The 22,033-nt window shown below is 47.8% G+C and overlaps 1 protein-coding gene across 12 annotated transcripts in view; it reads right to left on the bottom strand.

Moving 5' to 3' along the window:
* The window catches only part of MYCBP2 (MYC binding protein 2), a 2,065,574-nt gene that overhangs the window by 1,779,591 nt on the left and 263,950 nt on the right, over nucleotides 1-22,033 (bottom strand). For all 12 annotated transcript variants that reach the window (XM_086934832.1, XM_086934837.1, XM_086934835.1 and 9 more), the window contains exon 15: nucleotides 967-1,171. In XM_086934832.1, the coding sequence (XP_086790958.1) occupies nucleotides 967-1,171 (205 nt within the window). The remainder of the gene's footprint in view (nucleotides 1-966; nucleotides 1,172-22,033) is intronic.

The raw sequence follows: 22,033 nt of genomic DNA, 5'->3' as shown, positions 1-22,033 counted from the left end.
TCATCTTGTGAAGATAATTTTTAATTCTCAGCAGAGCCGGTTTTCTCTGTGATGTCAATGGGTCTAGGTTACGGAACATGTACTTTCTTCTTACAACATACCTTCGTTCATTGCTTCTCTTTATATCTCAAGAAATCTTCTCTCGGCTCCATACACTTTTTAGATTTAACAGTGTACATCCACAACTCTAACTGCAGGAGGGTTAGTGGGCAATCTAACGGCTGTATCAAGGAACACATCTTTGCAACTGCTTGGCCCTCCAGCCACCAATCAAACAGACTACACACCATTTTTAATACACTGTAAAAGTCCAGGTCATGAAGGAGTCATACTACACAAAGGTATTTCCCTATGCGAATGTGCTCCAACTGTTTGATGTGCATTTCTATCTTAATCAAGGTGTCCTCTCTGCATAGTTGAAATTCGATCATCCCTCTGATGGGGGACACCACAGTAGAATGGGATACTCAAGCGAGCCCACATTCCCCTCCAATCCATGCATGCTGCTCATCAATAAACACTGCCAGAAAGCCTAATAATTTTTAATACCATCACATTGATCACTTGTTCGATGTGGTCAGTTTTAGAATTGACATATGCATGCAACTAATTAATGGAGAGTAAGAGCATTCTATTTCCAGGAGAGTGTAAATCTTCTGAAGACTCACAGTACGAGTGTCTCGGAGGGCCACCAGAGTTTTAGATTGGCATGTCTCTGGGGGGGAAAAACCTGACTACAGTCCGTTTCCATTTTCTATAAAATGATTTCCCCACTAACAGAGACATTGGAGAGTTACTTATGTTTCCTATGTGTTTAATGTAGTTCATACCCAAAGATTTACACTAGGTACCCTAGAATCAGATAACAGTGTATTCTGTTATATTAAATGGCGTATTCAGAAAAAGCTCTGCACATATAGCTGGCCACCAATATTTTTTGGTTCCTTGTTTTATACTATTTCTTACCCTCCTGGGACTCTGTCGGGACGTCCGCTGCTGACACAGCTGGCTCCATAACCTGTACAGTCACCACACACAGTGCATACCATGCACTGTTCGAGCTTCCACTTGTGCACGCCTGGAGGACACATCATTGACTTTTCATCTTTATCATCTAGCTCTTCTTCTAGGTCTTCATCCATTGCTGTAGCCATGTTTTCAACCCCAAATCCTACAGAAATTATGAAACATTAAAAGACTTACATCAATATATTACACATTTTTAAGTTTGACAAGCCACAATTTATTTGAATTTGTTGCAAGAGATGATACATACGTCCTACATTAAATAGTAGTACCACCAAAAGCTATATAGAAATATTCTTAAAAATCCCAAGGCACACTGCAGATGAAGTGGGATCGGTTGCATGGCTTGGTGATGGTCCCAAGGACCACAGCCTCACACATCATGGGCCTTATTAAGATGTTGGACGGACTTGTGTCTGCCCGAAACTGTCCCATATATTGGTTCGACTGACCTCCATTCGGGGGTCCCGACCAATGAATTAGGATGCGACCGAAGCTCCCTTTACAGTATGGGAGCTTGTGCTGCAGTCGGAAACCGGCTGCAGCACAACCTCCAATACAGAAAAGGGAGTTTGTGTTCATCCCTGCACTGCATAGCAAGTACCTCAAGGAGGCTGCCACACGGTTCAGGAATTAAGAGGGGGGGACCATAGGTGTCCCCTCTGTCCCTAACTGGATGCCGTAGTTAGAAGGGGGCCCTGTAGGGGACCCCAAACTCTTTCTGACAGGCTTTCCCTGTCTGAAAGCCCATCATTGAAATCCCGTTGGAAACGGAGCATCGTAATCTGGACGGCGTAAAATGCCATCCATAGGTATTAAGTGCCGCTTCAGACTGGCAGATGGGCTCCTTGAGCCTCTCGGAAGCCAGCCGGAATGTCTGGCCAGATTTTAAAACTTACAGCCTCCATTGTAATAAGGCGGTCTGTTTTGAAACCGCGATGAAGCTCGGAAGGGCTCCATGATGAAGCTCGGAAAACCCTTGAACGGCATTCAGAGGCTTTCCGAGCCTCATCGTAATCGTCCCCCCTGTGTTTACTGCACGTAATTAGAGGCAGCATGTTAAAAAAAACAAGTATCATAGAAGGGTTCAGAGTTTTGTGTTGTGAGACATGTACTTCCTTTATGTAACCACGATTACAACTGAAGGTACCATCAAGTTTAAAAGCTGCATTGCTTAATGTCAACTCATTACCAAAACATGGCCTACTAAGTCCTTATTTCATTGCTGATCATAATCGGAACAAAATTAGATAAGGTTCCTTCCCAGCCCAGAAGAAGACAATACAAAAGAAAGGGCTCGACCTGGCGGTAACCATTAAAATTCTGAAGAAAGTAACTGTATGGGTCCTCCCTGACACCCCTTCTCGAAATACCATGAGCAAAACTCATTCTGGCAAGTTCGTACAGAAGTGAGCTACTGAAACGCCAGAACCCTGGACAAAGCAATAGTCAGTTCCTATAGGATCCTCTTCCCACTCCCGCGATTGACCTCGCTGGCGCAGATCCGCCTTGAATGTGGACTAATGAAACAGACGCTGGACAAGTGAGGAGCATACTTTCTATGCTGGAAAATGATCAGGAAAGCAGAGCCAAATACATTGTATCATATGTTATTGAAGGAGCTGCAGGAACGCAATCTGTGACCGGCAAAGGCCTATCTGCAAGAATCACTGGCAAGCACAGAGCTCCCCCAACTCTGGGACCCCCCCACCCCGCCACCCCCCCCCCCCCCCCCCCCCACCCCCCCCCCCCCCACCAGCCATCGTATTCAAGCAGATGGTCTGGAAAGCCATACAAACCAGCTGCGTCATTAAGGACATGGCAGCATTATCAAAAAGCCCGCACGGATAGATGACATTAAATAACTATAAAAACCTTGCTTCATAACAATACTTCATCACAGGATACCCAGCTGTAGGTAAGGTGTAGTTCCTAAAGTATTGACTATGCTTGTTACCTGCAATGGTTCACCTACCACTATAGTTACAAGACCGCCATACTGCCATCTGTTGCATATGCGGGGATGGGAAGGAAGAGCTACTACACTTAATCTGTTCCTGTAAAGCAATGCAGAGTGAAAGGAGACCAATCTTGAAAATGCCTTTCAACCAAAAAGGAGTACCCTCAAGAAGGCAGGCCGTGCTGGCCTGCTTCAACCCAGGAGAACCTCAGCTGAACTGTTATCTTGTAAAATTCCTGCAGAAGGTGAAGCAAAGGATCCCCCCAGCACACCTTCCTGGCCTGTTTAGGTAAAGGTACCCCACTAGCGAAACTTACAGACCTCCAGCACTGGTCTGCACTTTTTAGCACTCTAACCTTATTTTACTCTATGTATAGCTTGGCACCCACAACCAGGACCAAGCATGGGCATAGTCAGACTGATGGGGAACCACACCAGTGAAACTATCCATCTACACTTAAATATGTTTACAAAAAGGACCACATCTGCTGCACTTTTTTAGCACTTGCACTTTATTAAAAATACATCATCATTTATGACCTGGACAAAGTGTTGTTCAAAACAGTTCACCCTTGAGTTCTTAGAAAGAACTGGCAGGGTAAAAAAAAATTCAAAGTTATTAAATTTGCACATGCATGTCTTAAACTTGATAAAATGGACACTTATTTGGCATTAATGGAACATGGATTTTGTATCTTAAGTATTTTGTCATGTTATTGCAAATATTAAGTAACCACGCAATTAACAAATAAACTTAACACTAGAGTGACACTGGAAAGCATGACTGCAGCCCTGGCAACATTAGCCTAGCTGTGAAAGTTCAAACTGCAAATTCGACACGTCAACCCCTTTTTACAGGCCCAAACCCTCCTTTTAAATATTAGCAGGTTACCTCCAAGTAGGCCCTAATGCCATATACGGCAGGGTCCATAGTATTTAAAATTGTGGAAACGTTCAATGGAAACGTTGTTCTTAAAGTGACAGGGTCCCAAAAGCTATTATCACTGTATCAGGGTTAACTGTTCCATCAGAGAGTACTGGGATATAATCAAATTAAATAATGTTTTCACTTAGGAACCAGATAAAAAGTTAATTATTGCACTTTTTAACATATTTATTATAAGTCCAATTCATTGGTAAAATTACATTTGTCATTTATAATTTACAAAACTTACTTTTAAAAAGTCACCATTCTCTGTCCTCAAGCCTCTAGAAGCCCAATTATATGAATTCCCAACTGTCACCCAGGAGCTAAATAGCTCCTTGAGGAGGTGTGGCCTTGCCCCCCAGTGTTGAGACAAAGGCCTTGGGTGAGGAACATTGTTCTGTTCCTCTGACAGGATGAAACAAACAAGATGATGGATGGAGCGCAGATACTTTCCAGACACTCACCTCCAGTCACAGATCTAGGTTGAATTCATCATAGTTCTTTAGCTCCCTTCGCCACCCCAGTTCCGACCCAGCTAAATGCAAATCAGACCTTACCCATGTCCTCATGGGAACAGTCCAGCAGAAACTGGCAAGCCAGGTCTGCCCTGGACTGGAAACAAGCATCCTGGGACTCTGGTAACACCCTTCATCCGCCAGGCTAGCTATCAGTGACCAAGTGAGCAAGGAACCCACGTCTGGGCATACCCTGCCACCTTAGGGTGAACAAAGCAAACACAAGGAGATGGACGGAGCGCAGAAACATTTCAGAGATTTACCCCCAGTCACAGATCTGACAGGATGGGGTGTTTTGAGGAACTTAATTACCTTCAAAGAGGCCTAATCTGTCACAGGCAGATGTAGCCACATCCTGGGCCTGGGCCTGCCCCCTACCTTTGTCCCCCTATCCAGTCAGGCACTCAACCCAGTGGGAGGGACCCTGCCACGAAAACAGGTTTTGACTGTCCACAGGGCGGGTTGTTTATTTCCTTGGCCACACCGCTATGCTGGGCACAGTAGCTCTGCACAGCAGAAGACCGGTTCTGCCTACTTGGCTTTACATATAGAGAGACACTGTGGTACGTGGTGCAGTAGGGCACACAGGAACAGCTGCAAAAGTGGGAAGGGTCACCCCTGGGAACTTTTTCCCTTTTTAGGTTGGGGAGGGGCCAGGAGTCACCTACATACACACACACACACACACTAGTGCCAGGTATAAATGTACGACCCCGGGCACCCTCTCCGGAACACAACTGAACCAGGGAAAAGCAGAAGCACCAGCTGTTGTGACCAGTGAGGTGAACAATAAGAGCTACACCTGCTCCCACTTGTATCCAGGACAAAGAAGTGGACTTCAAGGATCAGTTGGTTGACCACCTGTTAAGCTACAGGGATACAAAAGCTGCAAGAAGCCCACTTCCCTAGAAAAGCCCTGTTGACCACTTTTAGCTGGGCCTACACTGGACACTAATAGTGGTTTCTGTTGGACTGTCCTCACCCCCAAATGCTATTCCTGAAGGTCCTGGAACAGTTGGCTGGTGTCAGAGTGCACTCTTCTCCTGTATCAAACTAAAAAACTGGGTACTTAGAAAGTTTATGGCAACTATTTGCACAGAGAACCATTGTGGGACCAGGACCTATCTGCCAGTCAAACTGCTAGAGTGCATCGCCAGTGGGCCTGACTTCACCACAGATCCCGCTATATTGTTTCCAACAGTAGGCAAGTCCATTCAGTAGGCCTGATGCAGACTGGCATCTGATGATGTAGAACCCTGTTCAGCTATAGCCTTGCCCTGATGAAGAAAGGAATATGCTACTTACCAGTATGCATCTGTTCTTGGCATGTAGGGCTGCTGACATTCATATCTGTGCATAGATCGTCGCCTAGTGTTGGGTCCGGATGATTGCACATTGTTGTCCTGGAAGAGTCTTCGAAGTATCACAAGATAGATGGCTCCTCCCATGGACTACAGTGCGCATGGGCATCCTCTCCATCCTCAGATTGTTTTTCGCCATTGTGGCAGAGATGGAGTGTAATACAGTAAGTGATGACCATGCCTGAGAATGATTCTGAGTGCTACAGCTGCGACAGGCACCGGGGAGGAGGGCGGGCGATATGAATGTCAGCAGCCCTACATGCCAAGAACAGATGCATACTGGTAAGTAGCATATTCCGTTCGAGGCATGTGGGCTGCTAATTCATATCTGTGCATAGAATAAATAGCAGTTACCTCCTTAGCGGTGGTTGCCCGTGCGGGCTGCAGCAGTCTGAAAAAGGGTTTTGAGAACAGCCTGTCCTACAGCAGCTTGCTGTTTGGAGTGTACATCTACGCAGTAGTGTTTGGTAAATGTATGTATGGTGGTCCATGTGGCTGCTTTAGATATATCCTCTAGGGGAATGTTACCTAGGAAAGCCATGGATGCCCCTAACTTGCATGTGGAATGTGCTCATGGGGGAACCGTTAATGTGTGTTTAGCTTTTTGATAACAGATTTGTATGCACTTAACAATCCATCTGGCTATACCTGATTTGGAAATGGGGTTGCCTTTGTGTTGTGGAGAGAAGGCAACAAACAGTTGCTTGGTCTTTCTGAAATCTTGTGTCCTGTCGATGTAATACAGGAGAGCTCTTAACATCTAAGGTGTGCAGTGCTCGCTCTGCCACAGAATCTGGATTGGGGAAGAAAACTGGCAGTTTAATGTTTTGATTAATGTGGAACTGCAACACCACTTTAGGCATGAATTTAGGGTTGGTTCGTAGCACTACCCTATTAGCATGAATTTGTATGAAAGGCTCTTGAATAGTTAGGGCTTGAAGCTCACTAACTCTTCGTAGCGATGTGATGGCTACCAGAAAAGCCACTTTCCATGAGAGAAACTGTATTTCACAAGAGTGAAGGGGTTCAAAGAGTGGTCCCATTAGTCTGGTGAGAACCACGTTTAGATTCCAGACAGGTGAAGGAGGGTGCCTGGGAGGGATCACTCTTTAGAGACCTTCCAGAAAGGCTTTAATGGCAGGCACCTTGAAAAGGGAAAGATGCTGCCTGTTTTGAAGATATGCTGCAAAGGCGGCCAAGTGTATCCTGATGGAACTATATGCCAGATTGCATCTGTAGAGATGCAACAAATAGCATATGATGTTTTGCGTGGATGCATGCAGCGGATCAATGTCATTATTGGAACAGTAAATGACAAACCGTTTCCATTTGGCCGCATAACATGCTCTACTTGTTGGTCGCCTTGCCTCCTTGATGTTCATACAGTCAGGGGGTAGGTTGAGGTATCCAAACTCTATGACCTCAGGAGACATATCGCAAGGCTCAACTGTTGTGGATCTGGGTGCTGAATGTCTCCATGGCTCTGAGTGAGGAGACTGGGCGTGAGGCGCAGCCTTTCGTGGGGCACCACTGAAAGTTCTAGGAACGTGGTGTCCCAGGCCTGCCGTGCCCACGTTGGAGCAACCAGGATGAGCGTCATGGAGTGTTGTCGCAGTTTACGTGCCACTAGCGGTAGGAGTGGTGTTGGAGGAAAAGCGTACGCAAATCTGCCTGACCATTTCATCCATATCGCATTGCCCTGAGCCTGCGGGTGTGGGAACCTGGCGGTGAAGGTTTGGCATTTAGCGTTTTCCTGTGTGGCGAATAGGTCGATCTCCGGATGACCCCACTGCTGGAAATATGGTTGTAGCACTGAGGGGTGTATATCCCACTCGTGCATCTGATGGCTGTGCCTGCTGAGCAGGTCCGCCATCTGGTTGTCTTTGCCTGGGAGATGTTCTGCCATGAGGAACATGTTCCTCTGGATAGCCCACTTCCACATGCTCTGGACTAGATGAGATAGTTGCGGAGAGTGTGTGCCTCCCTGCTTCTGGATGTAATACATTGCAGTCATGTTGTCCGTCCGGATCAGCACGACTTTGTTGCACAGGTGCAATTTGAATGCCTTCATCGCCATGAAGATTGCCATCAGCTCCAACAGATTGATATGCATCTTTTGCTGCTGCGTCATCCATAGTCCCTGCACGGTATAATGGAGGACATGCGCTCCCCAGCCCTGGAGAGATGAGTCCGTTGTCAGCACTATTTGTGGGACAGGCTCTTGGAACGATCGTTCCCTGCAAAGGTTTTGTGTGTTCCACCAATGCAGAGAGTTGTATGCACGACCGGTCACCAACACTAGGTCTTTCAGATGCCCATGAGCCTGGCTCCACTGTTGTGCCAAGCACTCCTGAAGCGGACGCATGTGTAGCCTTGCGTGTGGGACTATGAAGATGCAGGAGGCAATCATACCGATCAGCTGCATGAATACCTGCGCTGGGAGCGAGTGCTGGGGCCTGAATTTCTGGATTAGCAACTGCATGCTGTTGACTCTGGCAGAGTTTGGCTGCGCTGTTGCTGTTAGAGTGTTTAATGTTGCACCTAGGTACTATTGTACATGAGCGGGCTGAAGGTGCGACTTTGGGTAATTCAATGAGAATCCTAGACTGTGTAGGAGGTGAATTGTGCGTGGCATGTGGCTGGCACACTGCTGGGCTGACTTTGCTTTGACAAGCCAGTCGTCCAGGTAGGGATAGACATGGATGTGTTATCTCCGAAGGTGCGCAGCCACAGTCGCTAAGCACTTGGTGAACACCCTGGGGGCAGTGGTGACCCCGAAAGGCAGGACCTTGAGCTGGTAATGCTGGTTGTTGCCGGTGAACCTGAGATACTTCCTGTGACCTGGGTGGATGGGAATGTGGAAATATGCATCTTTCAGATCTAGGGTTGCCAGGAAGTCTTCCCGACTAAGCAATGGTAGGACTTGCTGTAAAGTCAAAATATGAAAATGTTCTGACAAGATGTACTGGTTCAGGGGTCTGAGGTCTAGAATGGGCCAAAGGGAACCGTCCTTTTTTGGGATTAAGAAGTACAGAGAGTACACCCCTGTACCTTGTTGTTCTAAAGGCACGAGTTCTATTGCCCCTTTTTGCAGCATGGAGAGTACTTCTTGCTGCAATAAGTGCATGTGCTCTGCGGACATAGGACGGTGCCTTGGGGGTATGTTGGGGGGAGTGGAGGTTAGTTCCAGACAATAGCCGTATTGGATAAGTTGTCTCACCCACCTGTCTGTGGTGATGCCTTCCCAAACCGCAGGAACTGCTGGAGTCTTCCCCCGACCGGTGTTAAATGGTCTGGGGGCAGTGACAAGGCGTCACGGTTTGTTGGGGGCGGAGGATCTGGCACTGTTATTTCCACGTCCTCTGCCTTTGGTGCGGTTCCCACGATATCCACCCCTGTTATTTTTGTTATAGGTGGTCTGCGTGGTCCCCTTGTTGTACTGGGCTTGCTGTAATGCCTGACCTCTAGAAGCTCCCCTGTTACCGGAGCGACGAAAGGAACTGCCCCTGAACTGCTGTGACTGCAGAGCACCCATGGATTTTGTTGTCTGTGTCTTTTTAAATACATTTTCTCAAGGGTAGTGTCTACATCAGGGCCAAAGAGAAAGTCAGGGTTAACAGGCTGATTGAGCAAAGTTGTTTGGATTTCTGGTTAGAAACCAGAGATGCGGAGCCAGGCATGACGTCTCAGCATTACGCTAGTGTTGATGGCTCTAGCTGCTGTGTCTGCTGCATCGAGTGCACACTTGATGGATGTATTTGAAATCAGCTTTCCTTTCTGTATCAGCATTTCTGCTCCCTCTTTGTAAGCATTAGGCAGGTGTTGCATCAGCTCTTCTAGCGCGCCCTATCATATCTGGCTGATAGGGCCTGTGTATTTGAGATCCTCCAAATATTAGCCGCTTGAGCTGCCACCCGTTTACCAGAAGCCTCTAAGATTTTGGATTCTTTGTCCGGAGGAGGAGCATCACCATTTGTCTGAGAGTTTGCTCTCTTGCGAGCATTAGCCACTACTAGGGAGTCCAATGGGAGTTGGCCCTTGATGAACATAGGGTCCACAGGCGCAGGCCTATACTTTCTTTCAATCCTTGGGTTTATAACCCTTGCTCTTGTGGGTTCCTTGAAAATGTCAGTAGCATGTTTGAGGACACCCTTTAGCATTGGCAGTGTTTTTACCGATCTTTCTGAGGTGGAGAAAGTATCGAAGAGAAAGTCCTCCTTCACTGGCTCTGCTTGCATGTCAACATCATGGTTGAGCGCTGCTCTTTCAATTAAGGCATTAAAAGCCGCTGTGTCTTCACTAGGCGACGTTTTGACCTGGAACATTACCTCCTCCGGAATGGACTGAGATTTAGGAGGTCCCGATACCTTTTTGGAGGGTTCGGCGCTCCTTTGTGGCTCGTGCGTTTTGGGTCGAGCAGTCGGGGGCAGTCCCTATTTAATTGGTGGTGGAGGCACCGGAGACAAACAGACCGCCTTAGGGATCGATGCTGTCTTCGATCCGATTGGCTTCGATGTATCACCAGCATGCTTGCGGCCTTGCGTCGACTCGAGCTGATGGTGCGCAGCAGGTACGGTCTTGGTCTTAGACGCGACACGCTCCTTCGGGTCGGGTTTCGTCTTCGACTCAAAGGCCTTACTGAATAGAGTCTTTGAGGCTGCAAGCGTCGGTTCGACAGTGTTTTTAGCATGGAGACCTTTGGCAGGGTCGCCATGTTTGGACGTCAACGTAGACGGCGCCAGGCTGACGTGCTTGACCATCGAGACTAGCTTCGGCGCCCCGCTCTTGGGGTCGGCGCCGCCTTGTGGCCCCGAAGGGTCGATGACGTTAGTAGACTTGACTGGAGCCGAGGAGCTCAAGGGCGTCTATCCAAGGACTGCTTTAACCAGTTTCGGTTTCGTTTTTGCCTCTGTTGGTTTCGGTTTTTGTAGATCGACCGATGGCTCGTAGACATATTCTTAGCCGGGCCTTGACGCGGGGCTATAGAATGTAACTTAGGATCTCAGCTAAGGCCTTCCGGCGATGCCTCGACCTGAGCCTTAGAGAGTACAGTGTCAATATTAGGCCCCACGATTGTGGGTGGGCCTTGCTCATCGCTCGAGTCGTCATCGACGGCTCCGATGGCCTCTGCGTCGTCTCCTACCTCGACGACGTCTTCTTCATGGACGTAGTCTTCATCGTCGTCCATACCGAAGTTAGAATCTCGCTCCGACTCGGGGTCTGACTGCTGGTCAGGAACCTCTTCATCGACGCCGTCATCGGCTTCGAAGATGTTCTCCGGGTCAGGCGTCGCTTTTTGCGCCGAATGTCGCGCGGCACGTCGAACTCGAAGCGTCTTCTTCGACCGGAACTTTGAACAGGCCATACAGCTGGCCTCGTCGTGGTCCGAGGACAAACATTTATTGCACACTGGGTGCACATCAATGTGGGGATACTTAGAGTTGCAGACGGGGCATCTCTTGAACGGGCTCCGTTCCATCGTCGTCGAAGTTGGGGCCTGGTGTCAAGAAGGCAAACTGCCTTTGACGCCCTGTTCGAGGAACTGGATGAAGTATAGGCACCAAACAAGACAATACCGACGCCCCGAAGGCCTTTTGGCCTTGCGCAAAGAGTTTTATGTTGATTCTGAACTTGAGTCAAGAAAGTACATCCGGACCCAATGGCGGAAAAAAACAATCTGAGGATGGAGAGGATGCCCATGCGCACTCTAGTCCAGGGGAGGAGCCACCTATTTCGTGATACTTCAAAGACTCTTCCAGGACAACAATGTGCAATCATCCGGACCCAACACTGGCGGCGATCTATGCACAGATATGAATTCAGCAGCCCACATGCCTCGAACTAAGACTTACAGAAAAGAGACCAAGTTTGAAGGTGGAAAGTTTCACCAGGCTCAATGCCATGCAGCATCAAATTGTCCTTAACAACTCCCAGGGAGCGAATGCCACACTTTTTTCGCCTTGGATGACTACTTCACTAAGACCTCTTCCTTAGTCAACAAGCTTGTCTAGAACACACCTGCACCCTTGCAACATTGAGGACTATGTCTTGGAAACTTTCGAAATGAGACCGTAACTTTCTGGCCGGGACCAATTTGATTGCACTCCATCACAGTCAACCAAACCTTATTCTTGTCACTGTGTAGGGCAACCAGTTGTCTGTGGTTGGTGCTTTGCTGTTTTTGGTGGTATTTTTATTTAAAATATGTGTATTTTTGGCTCCCCTTATTGGATTTTGGTCATCAATTTATTTATTAAAATAGTTTGTTTTTTATACTGGAGTGTGATGTTTAGTGTTGTGAACGTTTTACTTGTTTTGGTACTGCTACATGCTTTAAACATTTTTTTTAAGTTAGTCCTGTCTGCTCTGTGCCATACCTACCAGGGTTAAGGAAGTGGAATCCAGGGGTTCCCCAACAGTGTACAGGGCTCACTATAAATCCCAAAAGACTATTAGTGGTAGTGTGGGTGAGCAGCCTTAGACCTAACCGAGGTGCGCAAGAAATTTATTGCACACAGACAGACAACTCAAATAGGGAATCCACACCAATTTAATAAAATATGCTTGTTTTTACTTTTTTTTTAGACCAAGATCTTTGCATTAAGGTAAGTACTTTTTTAACTAGAAATTTTCACTTTAAAAAGTCAATAATTTCTGAACAGTTCAATGTTATCCAATGGAGGAAAACAATAATGGGGTTTAACAGGTAAGGAAACACTTACAATTCCAATCTTCGGGCCCAAGGATCAGCAAGGGGCAGGTGAGTACCAAAACTGCACCACCAGTGGCACAGGGCGGCCAGGTGCAGAGGTCAAACTCTTAGTTCGGCCCAATGTGTTTCAATGGAAGCTGGGGGTGCTCGGAGCCACACTGCTTCTATGCAAGTAAATCAGTTGCAGTGGCCAAGATTTGGGGGTTAAGTCAAGCACCTGAGGGGCCACAAAGCAGCACCAAACCTACACCACTGGCAGCCCAGGCGCTGCCGGGTGCAAATTCAGCGTCGAGCATCCAATGCTTTTCAATGAGGATTCTGTTCGACAAACAGGCTGCAGGCGTCGCACTAGAGGTTGCAGGAAGGAGCCCGGCGACAGCAGAGTTAAGTTTATATGTAGTGGGTTGTAGGGGCAGCGTTGGTTCAGCTCACCAATGTCTAGGGACTTCAGGTGCAGGCGTGAATCAATCAATCAATCAATCATATCATTTGTAAAGCGCACTACTTACCCGTGAGGGTCTCAAGGCGCTGGGGGTGGGGAGTGATGCAACTGCTCGAAAACCCAAGTCTTGAGGAGTCTTCTGAAGGTCAGCAGGTCTTGGGACTGACGTAGGTGGGTGGGGAGGGTGTTTCAGATCTTGGCGGCAAGGTGGGAGAAAAGATCTGCTGCCGGAGGTTGCTCTTCGGATGCGGGGGACTGTGGCGAGGATTGTGGAGCGAAGCTGGCGGTGGGGTGTAGAAGCTGAGTTAGTTGAGGTACGCTGGTCCGGTGTTGTGGAGTGCCTTGGGTGCATGGGTGAGGACCTTGAAGGTTATCCTCTTGTTGATGGGGAGCCAGTGCAGGTCTCTCAAGTGGAGTGTGATGTGGCTGTGGCGAGGGATGTCGAGGATCAGGCGTTCTGGATGCGTTGCAGCAGTCTCAGGAGTTTGGCTGAGGCTCCTGCGTAGAGGGCATTTCTGTAGTCCAGCCTGCTGCTGACGAGAGCCTGGGTGACCGTTCTTCTCATTTCAGTGGAGATGACTTGTAGATCCTGCGGAGCATGCGGAGGGTGTTGAAGCAGGAGGAAGAGACAGCGTTGACCTGACATGGAGAGAGTGGAGTCGAGGATGACCCCTAGGTTGCATGCGTGGTCGGTGGGTGTTGGAGCTGTTCCCAGTGCGGTCTGCCACCAGGAGTCATCCCAGGCCGAAGGGGTGGATCTGAGGATGAGGACCTCCGTCTTGTCTGGGTTCAGCTTCAGTCGACTTTCTCATCCATTCGGAGACGGCCTTCATTCCTTCGTGGAGGTTGGTTTTGGCGGTGTGGGGGTCTTTGGTGAGGGAGAGGATCAGCTGGGTGTCATCGGTGCAGGAGATGATGCTGAGTTTGTGCAGTCGGGCGACATGGGCGAGAGGTGCCATGTAGATGTTTAACAGCGTTGGGCTGAGGGATGAACCCTGGGGTACGCCGCAGATCTTGGTGGCTTCCGAGCGGAAGGAGGGGAGGCGGACGCTCTGTGTTCTGCTGGAGAGAAAGGAGGTGGTCCAGTCCAGGGCCTTCTCTTGGATCCTGGCACCGTGGAGGCGTGGTCGAAGTGTGCGGTGGCAGACCGCGTCGAAGGCAGCTGACAGGTCCAGGAGGATGAGGGCCGCTGTTTCTCAGTTGTCTAGCAGGGCCCGGATGTCATCAGTGGCGGCGATGAGGGTAGTTTTGGTGCTGTGGTTGCTGCAGAAACCGGACTGGGAGGGGTCTCCTCGAGGTAGCAGGTCAGTTGTTTTTGACTGTCTTCTCAATGACCTTCGCCGGGAGCAGGGAGATGGGACGGAAGTTCTTGAGGTCCTTGGGGTCAGCCTTGGGTTTCTTGAGTAAGGCGTTGATCTCAGCGTGCTTCCAAATCTTGTTTGCTGTCTTGAAGGAGATGTTGATGACTTTCCGGAGATGAGGTGCGATAATAGTGCTGGCTTTGTTGAAGGTGTGGTGTGGGCATGGGTCTGATGGAGATCCGGAGTGGATGAGTTCATGATCTTGATGGTGTTGTTGTCGTTTATGTTGGTCCAGGAGAGCAGGCGGTTGGTGCGGGAGGTGGTCTTGGGGGCGGAGGTCTCAGTGGTTGTAGGGCAGTCCTGGCGTTGAAGCTGTTGTGGGATCTTGCGGTGGATTAAGGAGGCCAGTGGGTCGCACAGATCTTGCGAGGGTGGGATGTCGTTGGTGTTGGAGCTAGCGTTGGAGAGTTCCTTCACCAGGTTGAAGAGCTCTTCGCTGTTGTGTGCATTGTTGTCTAGACGGTCTTTGAAGGAGGCCCTTTTGGCAGATCTGATGAGGTGATGGTGAGTGCTGGTGGCGTTCTTGTGATACCAAAGGGGAGAATGGACAGAGCGTTTGAGCAAATGAAACACTCACCCCCAGTCAACTGATCTGGATTTATTCCATCACCATTCTTTAGCTCACTCCACCACCCCAGTTCAGACATGGTCATATGCAAATCAGTCTGACCCTGTGCCTCATGGGAACAGTCCAGCCCGAACTGCCAAGCCATGTCTTCCCTCGACCGGAAACAAGCATCCTGGTGGCGTTCTTGTGGGCTGCGTAGCTGTCCGGAGTTCGTTCACAGAGCCAGTTCTTCTCCAGTTTTCGGCAGGTTTGCTTGGAGGCCTGGAGGTCTTAGGTGAACCAGCTGGCTTTCTTGCTGGTGTGACTTTTGGAGGGTTTCTTGAGCGGGGTGAGGGTGTTGTCGCAGTCGACGATCCACTGTCTGAGGTTGTGTGCGGCAGAATAGTGATCGGTGGGGTGGGTGGGTTCTGGGAGAGAGTGGTGGTTAGTTAGTCTTCGGTGACTTTGCTCCAGCATCGGTGAGGCATCTGTTGGGTGCGGTGGTGCGTGGTGGGCTTCTTGAGGGTGAAGTGGATGCAGCGATGGTTGGTCCAATGGAGTTTGGTGGTGTGGTTGAAGGAGACGTGGGGTGCCTTTCGACTGAGTCTTCTTACCAGAGCCAGTCACGGTCAGGAGGGAGCCTCTGGATTTACACTGCAGGTGCCGTCAGGGAATCCTGGAGAGGTCAGCCAACGCCGGATTCACTGTCAGGATCGTTGGGGAGACTTCACTAAATAGGTAAGTCACTCAGACTGGGGCCAGGGGAGTCAGGTGCAGAGTGGCCTGGACTCACGGTTCCAGAGTGCACAGGAGTCCTTGAAGTTGATTGCTTCTGGACAGGTCCGCTGTCTATGGGAGATTTGAGTCTTTTTCTAAGGCAGTAGTCCTACCAGGGTTTCAGAGGTCGCAGATGCGTCAAAGCTGGAAACAAGCCGGTAGGGCAGAGGCAAAGGCAGTCATCGTCTTCAGTCTTCTCTTCAGAGAGGTCTTCTTTCTTTTTAGGTCGTCGCAGATCTGGTTTCCATGTCTGGGGGAGGCACCTAAATACTAAATTTACTGGCATTTTAAGGGAGTAGCAGGTAGGGCCAATGGGCACCTTACCTGTGGGGTGGGGGGGTGAGAGCCCTACTCCAATTCGAGTGGTCTCTCTATCTTCAAGATAGTGGGGACTGAAAGATGTACTTCACCTCGCCTACCCCACCTTTGAGGTAGAGTTGGCAGAGGTTGGCACATCTCCTTCTCTTCTAGGTTTTCCTGAGTGTTTTCCTGCCCAAAGTGTGGGTGTAAACCAGGGACTGCCATCGGATGCTGGCAGCAGAGGTTGGGCATCGCATTACAAAGGCCTTAGAAGCTTCCCCTTCAAGCACTGGCCCATCCTGGGGGAGGAGGTGTGACACCTCTGCCTAGGATGTGCATTGTATCCAGCCCCGGAGAGCAGAGGCTCTGCACCCAGGGGTCCAGAAACAGGTCTGTGTGTGGCAAGCTGCCTAATGCCAGTTTGTGACCACACTATCGTTGGTAAGTTTTCAGGGGGCACCTCTGAGGTGCCCTCCGAGTACATGGTGTTATAAATTCCACACTGGCATCAGTGTGGATTTATTACAAGGAGTCGTTTAAACCAAACACTCCTGGTTTTCAGTGAAGCGATCATGGTGCTGGGTAATTTGAGTTGTCACGTTTCTAGCCCATGTACTCTTCTTTGCTTCCCTGACACATGCAATATTTGGGAATTTACTTAAGTATTGTAGAGGCATATCTACTCATGTAAATATATGCCCTCACCAGGTATATAGTGCACCCTTGCCTTCGGGCTGCAAGGCCTGAAAGAGGCAGTGCTGGCTGGCATGGCACCCAGGCAGGGTACCATGAGGACTCTGTTTACACCTCAAAGGGGCATGCCAGCTGCAAGGCCAGTGGCATGGTTTTAGTGAGGGGATCCCAAGGGACCATCTTCAGCCCCCAGGCCCTAGGTACCCAAGGTACCATTTACTAGGGACTTACAGGGGGGCAGTAGTATCAATTGTGGAGTTGGTATGGGGCCCTGTTCACTACAATCACAACCACACCAAAACCAGGCAAAAAGTAGGGATTTTCATGTAAAAAGAGGCACTCTATCACACAGGGGTTGAGCTCCGGTTTAAATTACTGAAACTGTTACTGCACGTAACAAAAATAGCGCTATAACTTGTGGTGGACTACCATCCACCCCAACTAATAATCCACATTCTCACTAATGCCATGCTTATATTTTCATGTCCCTGGTAATTTTTATCAATCATTTAATTGACAGAATAATTTCCTTTAGATCACCTTATTCTTTACCTATTATTCTGGGCTTTAATATTAATGATAGACTGAAGGCTCCCTTGTAGGTAGATTTTGCAACCTCCGCTACCAACATTCAGCTCGTATACCGGAACTCATAGCTCCTAAAATAACCTTTTCAGGTTTCGATTTTTACCATACCTATGTTTCTCAGTGCTATGGTGCCATGTCCACTGTAGCACCATCTAGAGGCGGGAAGCAAACTACCCAATCTTCTTTGAGCCTACAACTTTCTACCATTTTTAATGTCAAGTTCCATAATTCAAACACAACCAAGTATGACATGTAATGCTATTCCATCAGCACTGCCATTTATTTGTTAGAAGCTATAACAAACATCAACATGAACTTGGGGTAAAAGACAGCCCTTTCAATATATACAACTACCTTAAAGGTGACCTGTCGCTTTCATTATTCAACCAGCATTTCTACTGGTAAACAGCGGTTTATAATCAATAAACACTGGTGAAACAACAAGTGGGCGACAACGCCGTCTGCACATGCAAATTTGGACAACACAAGTGTCTTCTGAGAAAGGATCAATAAAGTTGGTACCTAGCGCATGGGCCGATCTCAATTTTAAACGGGGTTGATTGGTGTGTGTGGTATACAGGAAACAATAAACCAAAGGAGAGAGTGAGGGAATTTGTTCACAAAGGTGAACGGAGAGTACTCCTGATCCCCTAGGTATCAAAAATAAACAAAACAAGAGAGGAGTACCATCAGAAGTAGCTTAGATAAAGCGGTCTGAATGGAATGAATGAGAAGAAAAAGAAGAGAGTCCTTCCTTTTTAAGAAACCCCTCACTCACCGACCTAGTCGGTGACATGCTTCATCATCGGGGTCCACCCTGACAGCCGAGTGCCATCAGGGTGTGCTGCGACACCTGGACTACAGTGGAGCGGGTATTTTGTGTGTGAAGTGAAAAAAATGTTAAAAATTGTCCTGGTATACTTGTGTAGAAAGTTTTATTATCAAGAACTGGACAATATTAAAAATATGTGTGTGGATACGTTTAGGTATTATGACCGTGTGTATCTCTTATGTGTGAGGTCTACATGTTTCAACCCGTTTGATGGAAAAGTGCCGGGTTTTCGTCAGGACCAAAAAGGAAAATGGGTGGTCAGGACACACTAACGCCCTGCCGGTCCCTATTTCCCTGTGCACAACTGACAAAATTGGTCAGAGTGAAAAAGGCTCATAAACAACAATGGTTGAGCTAAAAAGCAAAAAGACCTGTAGGAGAAGAAATGTAAAAGGTCATAAGTATGATTAATACAAGCCTGTTACGAGGTGCCAAACTGGTTCTCACGTGTCTTCTGCTGTGTCGTACATTCCATTCAAGGTTATTTGTGATCGGTAGTGATTGGCTATCACTAAAGCTGGCACACTCTACCATTGGTGATGTGCTCGGTGATCACTAAATACTCAATATAGGCATTCAGTCAAATTTAGCACTGAATCGTGCGTGGAAACAAAAACTCACAGTGCCATTAGCGTGAGGGAACAACGCAGTGAATTCTACGTGTTTCACCTATGACTCAGACTTGCACACTTCGGTGATGTAGGTGCGCTAAGTGGTTAGGTGGTTAATTGGTACATTATCATTCAAAGTGGGTAGCACTCAGTACTTCCGAATGCTCGACATGCCTGCTCACGTATAGGTTTAGAGTGAGCACTGAACGACGTGGTGAATTTGCCCCAACAAACATACACTCACACTCAGCAGTCACACAAATAACTCACACACACGGGCGCACAAGGGGGAAGTAAGGCTTACTCCTATTTAGGATCTTTTTGGCATCACGGGGTGGAGGGAAGGTAAAACCACGCTGTCATATTCTGCGAATGGGAGATTGAAAAGATATCTGTCACGGATAGGGTTTCAGGATACTGAATCCGAGTAGTCAGTATCGGGCTCAGAGTTCTACTTACAGTTCAGTTGGTCTCAAAGTTCTAGGTACCTACTCGCCTCTCCGTGCCTCCCCGTAATGATACAGACGCCGCTGGGATTGTTATAGCGGCAACTGTGCTTCCGGGTTGGGCGTGGCCACGTCCATGCGTAATGACGCAAATGTGACTCAGGAGTGGAAAGAGAGAACGGGGCGAGTGCGTCCCGGGCGTTGCTAGGCAATGCCAGGCAGGATTGTTTACGTGAGAGTAATAAGCAATCCTAAAGAGGGGGTATTTGTACAAGGAACAGAGACTGTGAGTACATCAAATTAGGCATAAATCACAGATCTCGGGGTTATACAATATGAAAACTAACTACGCCAGAGGAATTGAAATTAAAGAAGGAGCGGGGAGGGAGTGTCCCTGGCAATATTGGATGTTACCTTGGCAGGAGGAGCAGAGCAAAAAAGGGGGGGGGGTTGTCAGTTGACAGACCTCGGTGGTAATGGGAAGCTTACTGTCAGTGGGATTGGTTAATGCTGGACCAAGGAATATTATCGTTCAGTCCTGTGACATGTGTGGATAATCTATATATCCATCTTTGTTCTTTTTCGAACAGCCGTTTCTGCATGTTAGGTCCAGCTTTGATTTGTTCAATCACAGTCCACCACATGTCATTGGGTGTGTGGTTATGTTCAAGAAAGTGATCTGTCAATTTCGTGGCATTCTTTCTGCAGCGAATGGTGCTGCGATGCTCGCATATTCTTTGCTTGATTTTCCTTGTCGTCATTCCCACATAGCGTTTGTTGCATGTGCATATGATCAAATAAACTACATTGCAGCTATTACAGTTAGTGTGGGAAAGCTGTCGCCAAGTTTTTCCAGTTTCAATGTTCAAAGTTTTGGTGTTGCTAGTTAAGTGACAAACACAACAGTCTCCACACCGAAAATGTCCTGTGACATCAGGTAAACCCCAAGTCCTTGTGATAGATTGATTATCAGATAGTTCTTTTGCTTTAGGTCTAGTGTTTACTAGTGTGTCCTTCAGACTTGCTGATTTTTTGTAGGAAAAAAGGGGCTTTTCCCAGCGAAGCCTCCCAGTGCTGAGAATGGACCAATGTTTTTTGATACTCTTTGACACTTGGTTGGAAACACTATTAAAGGTAGTAACACAGGTGAGTGGTATATCGTTAGCTGTGGCTGTTTTTGGTTCAAGGAGAGCCTCCCTTGGTTGATTTCTGGCTCTTTTTTGGCAAGTGTTTATGATTTTGGTTGGGTACCCACGTACTCGAAGTTTTTCGGTAAGGTCAGAGGCTTGTTTTTTGTACTCAGTTAGCTTGCTACAGTTGCGCCTGAGTCTCAAAAATTGACCATAGGGCAAGTTCTCTTTGAGAGGACGCGGGTGAAAACTTTCAAACTTGAGTAAGTTATTTTTGGCAGTAGGTTTGTAGAACGTTCTGGTTTCTAGATGGTCGTTCTCCTTGGTGATCACTACATCAAGAAAAACTATTTCTTTTTCGCTGAAACAGTGAGTGAATTTCAGGTTCTGGTCGCATGTATTGATCCAAGTAGTGAACTCGATGAGTTGGTCCAGGGGTCCTTGCCAAATGGCAAGGACGTCATCAATGTAGCGTTTCCAGAATTTCAGGTTGTCTCTAAAGGGGTTGTGATTACTAAGAATGAACTTCAGTTCAAAACCATAGACATAGAGCCCGGCCACACTAGGGGCAAAAACACTGCCCATAGAGGTACCCCCAGTTTGGAGGAATAGGGTCCCCTCGAATTCGAAATAATTACGTTTCAGTGCTAGCCTGGCACATTCAATAATGAAGGCCCTTGGTGTATTATACTCCCAGTTTATGGTACCTAGTGTTTTCTCCAATACTCTCAGGGTGTCATCTTGCGGTATGCTTGTGTATAGACTCTCTATATCAAAGCTTAGCAGGATGGTCTCATTATCCACTGTGATTTCTTGTAGAAGATTTAGGAGACTTTTTGTGTCCTGTAGGTAGGTAACTGTTTGTTGCACAATAGTTTTTAGGAAAAAGTCACAGAATCTTGAGAGTGGTTCCAGTAGAGACCCGATTCCAGAGACAATCGGGCGACCTGGTGGAGGTAGTTTTCCTTTGTGCATTTTCGGCAGAGTATAGAAATATGGTATCTTGCCTTCAGTGTCACATAAGTATTCTGCCTCCTGTTTAGAGATTTTTCCCAATGCTTCCGCTGTTTCAACTAAGCCTTTTATCTCGGATTGCAATTCGGCTGTGGGATCTAATGAAAGGATCTGGTAGTTCTTTGTGTCACCTAATAGGCGTAGGCACTCTTCACGGTAGGCGCTGGTGTCCATAACTACAAGTCCACCCCCCTTGTCGGCAGGCTTTATTGTTATGGTGTCACAGTTTCGAAGGTCTCGTAGGGCATTGCATTCAGTTCGGCTTAGGTTTTGGAACTGTGAGTCGTTGGTCATTTTTTCTACATCATTGTAGACAGCTTGTTCGAATGTAATCACTTCTACAGGAACTGCATGGGTTGGAGGTGTAAAGGTAGACTTCTTTTTCAATCCACTCTCATTCTGGTTGTCGCTTGCCATATTAGGTTCCTGTTTCTCAAAGAAGGCTTTCAGTCTCAGCTTTCTGAAGAAGCTAGCTAGTTCACAACGCAATTGAAACTTATCCAGGCGTGCGGTCGGGACAAAACCCAAGCCTTTATTAAGTACACACATTTCTGTTTCCGAAAGTGTTCTGGAGGATAAGTTGGTAACTAGGTCCTCGTGTTGCTTGGTCCTGTTTTGCTCCTGGTCTGCCCGCTCACTGGTTCCTCCTCCTCCCAGTGTACCTGGGTTTGCTTTCTTCTTCCCTTCCCCCGCCTGCCTCTGCCTAAAAAAGGAGGGCGGTAAGGATTTTGTTGAAATGGCGGTGGTTGGAAGTGTGGTTGGAAAGGTGGTTTCCAACCATACATGGGAA

This window comes from Lissotriton vulgaris, chromosome 8 (genome assembly GCF_964263255.1).
Source record: "Lissotriton vulgaris chromosome 8, aLisVul1.2, whole genome shotgun sequence".
NCBI classification, from domain to species: domain Eukaryota; kingdom Metazoa; phylum Chordata; class Amphibia; order Caudata; family Salamandridae; genus Lissotriton; species Lissotriton vulgaris.
Note: the sequence above shows the minus strand (reverse complement) of the source record. Positions and strands in the feature narration are given on the sequence as shown.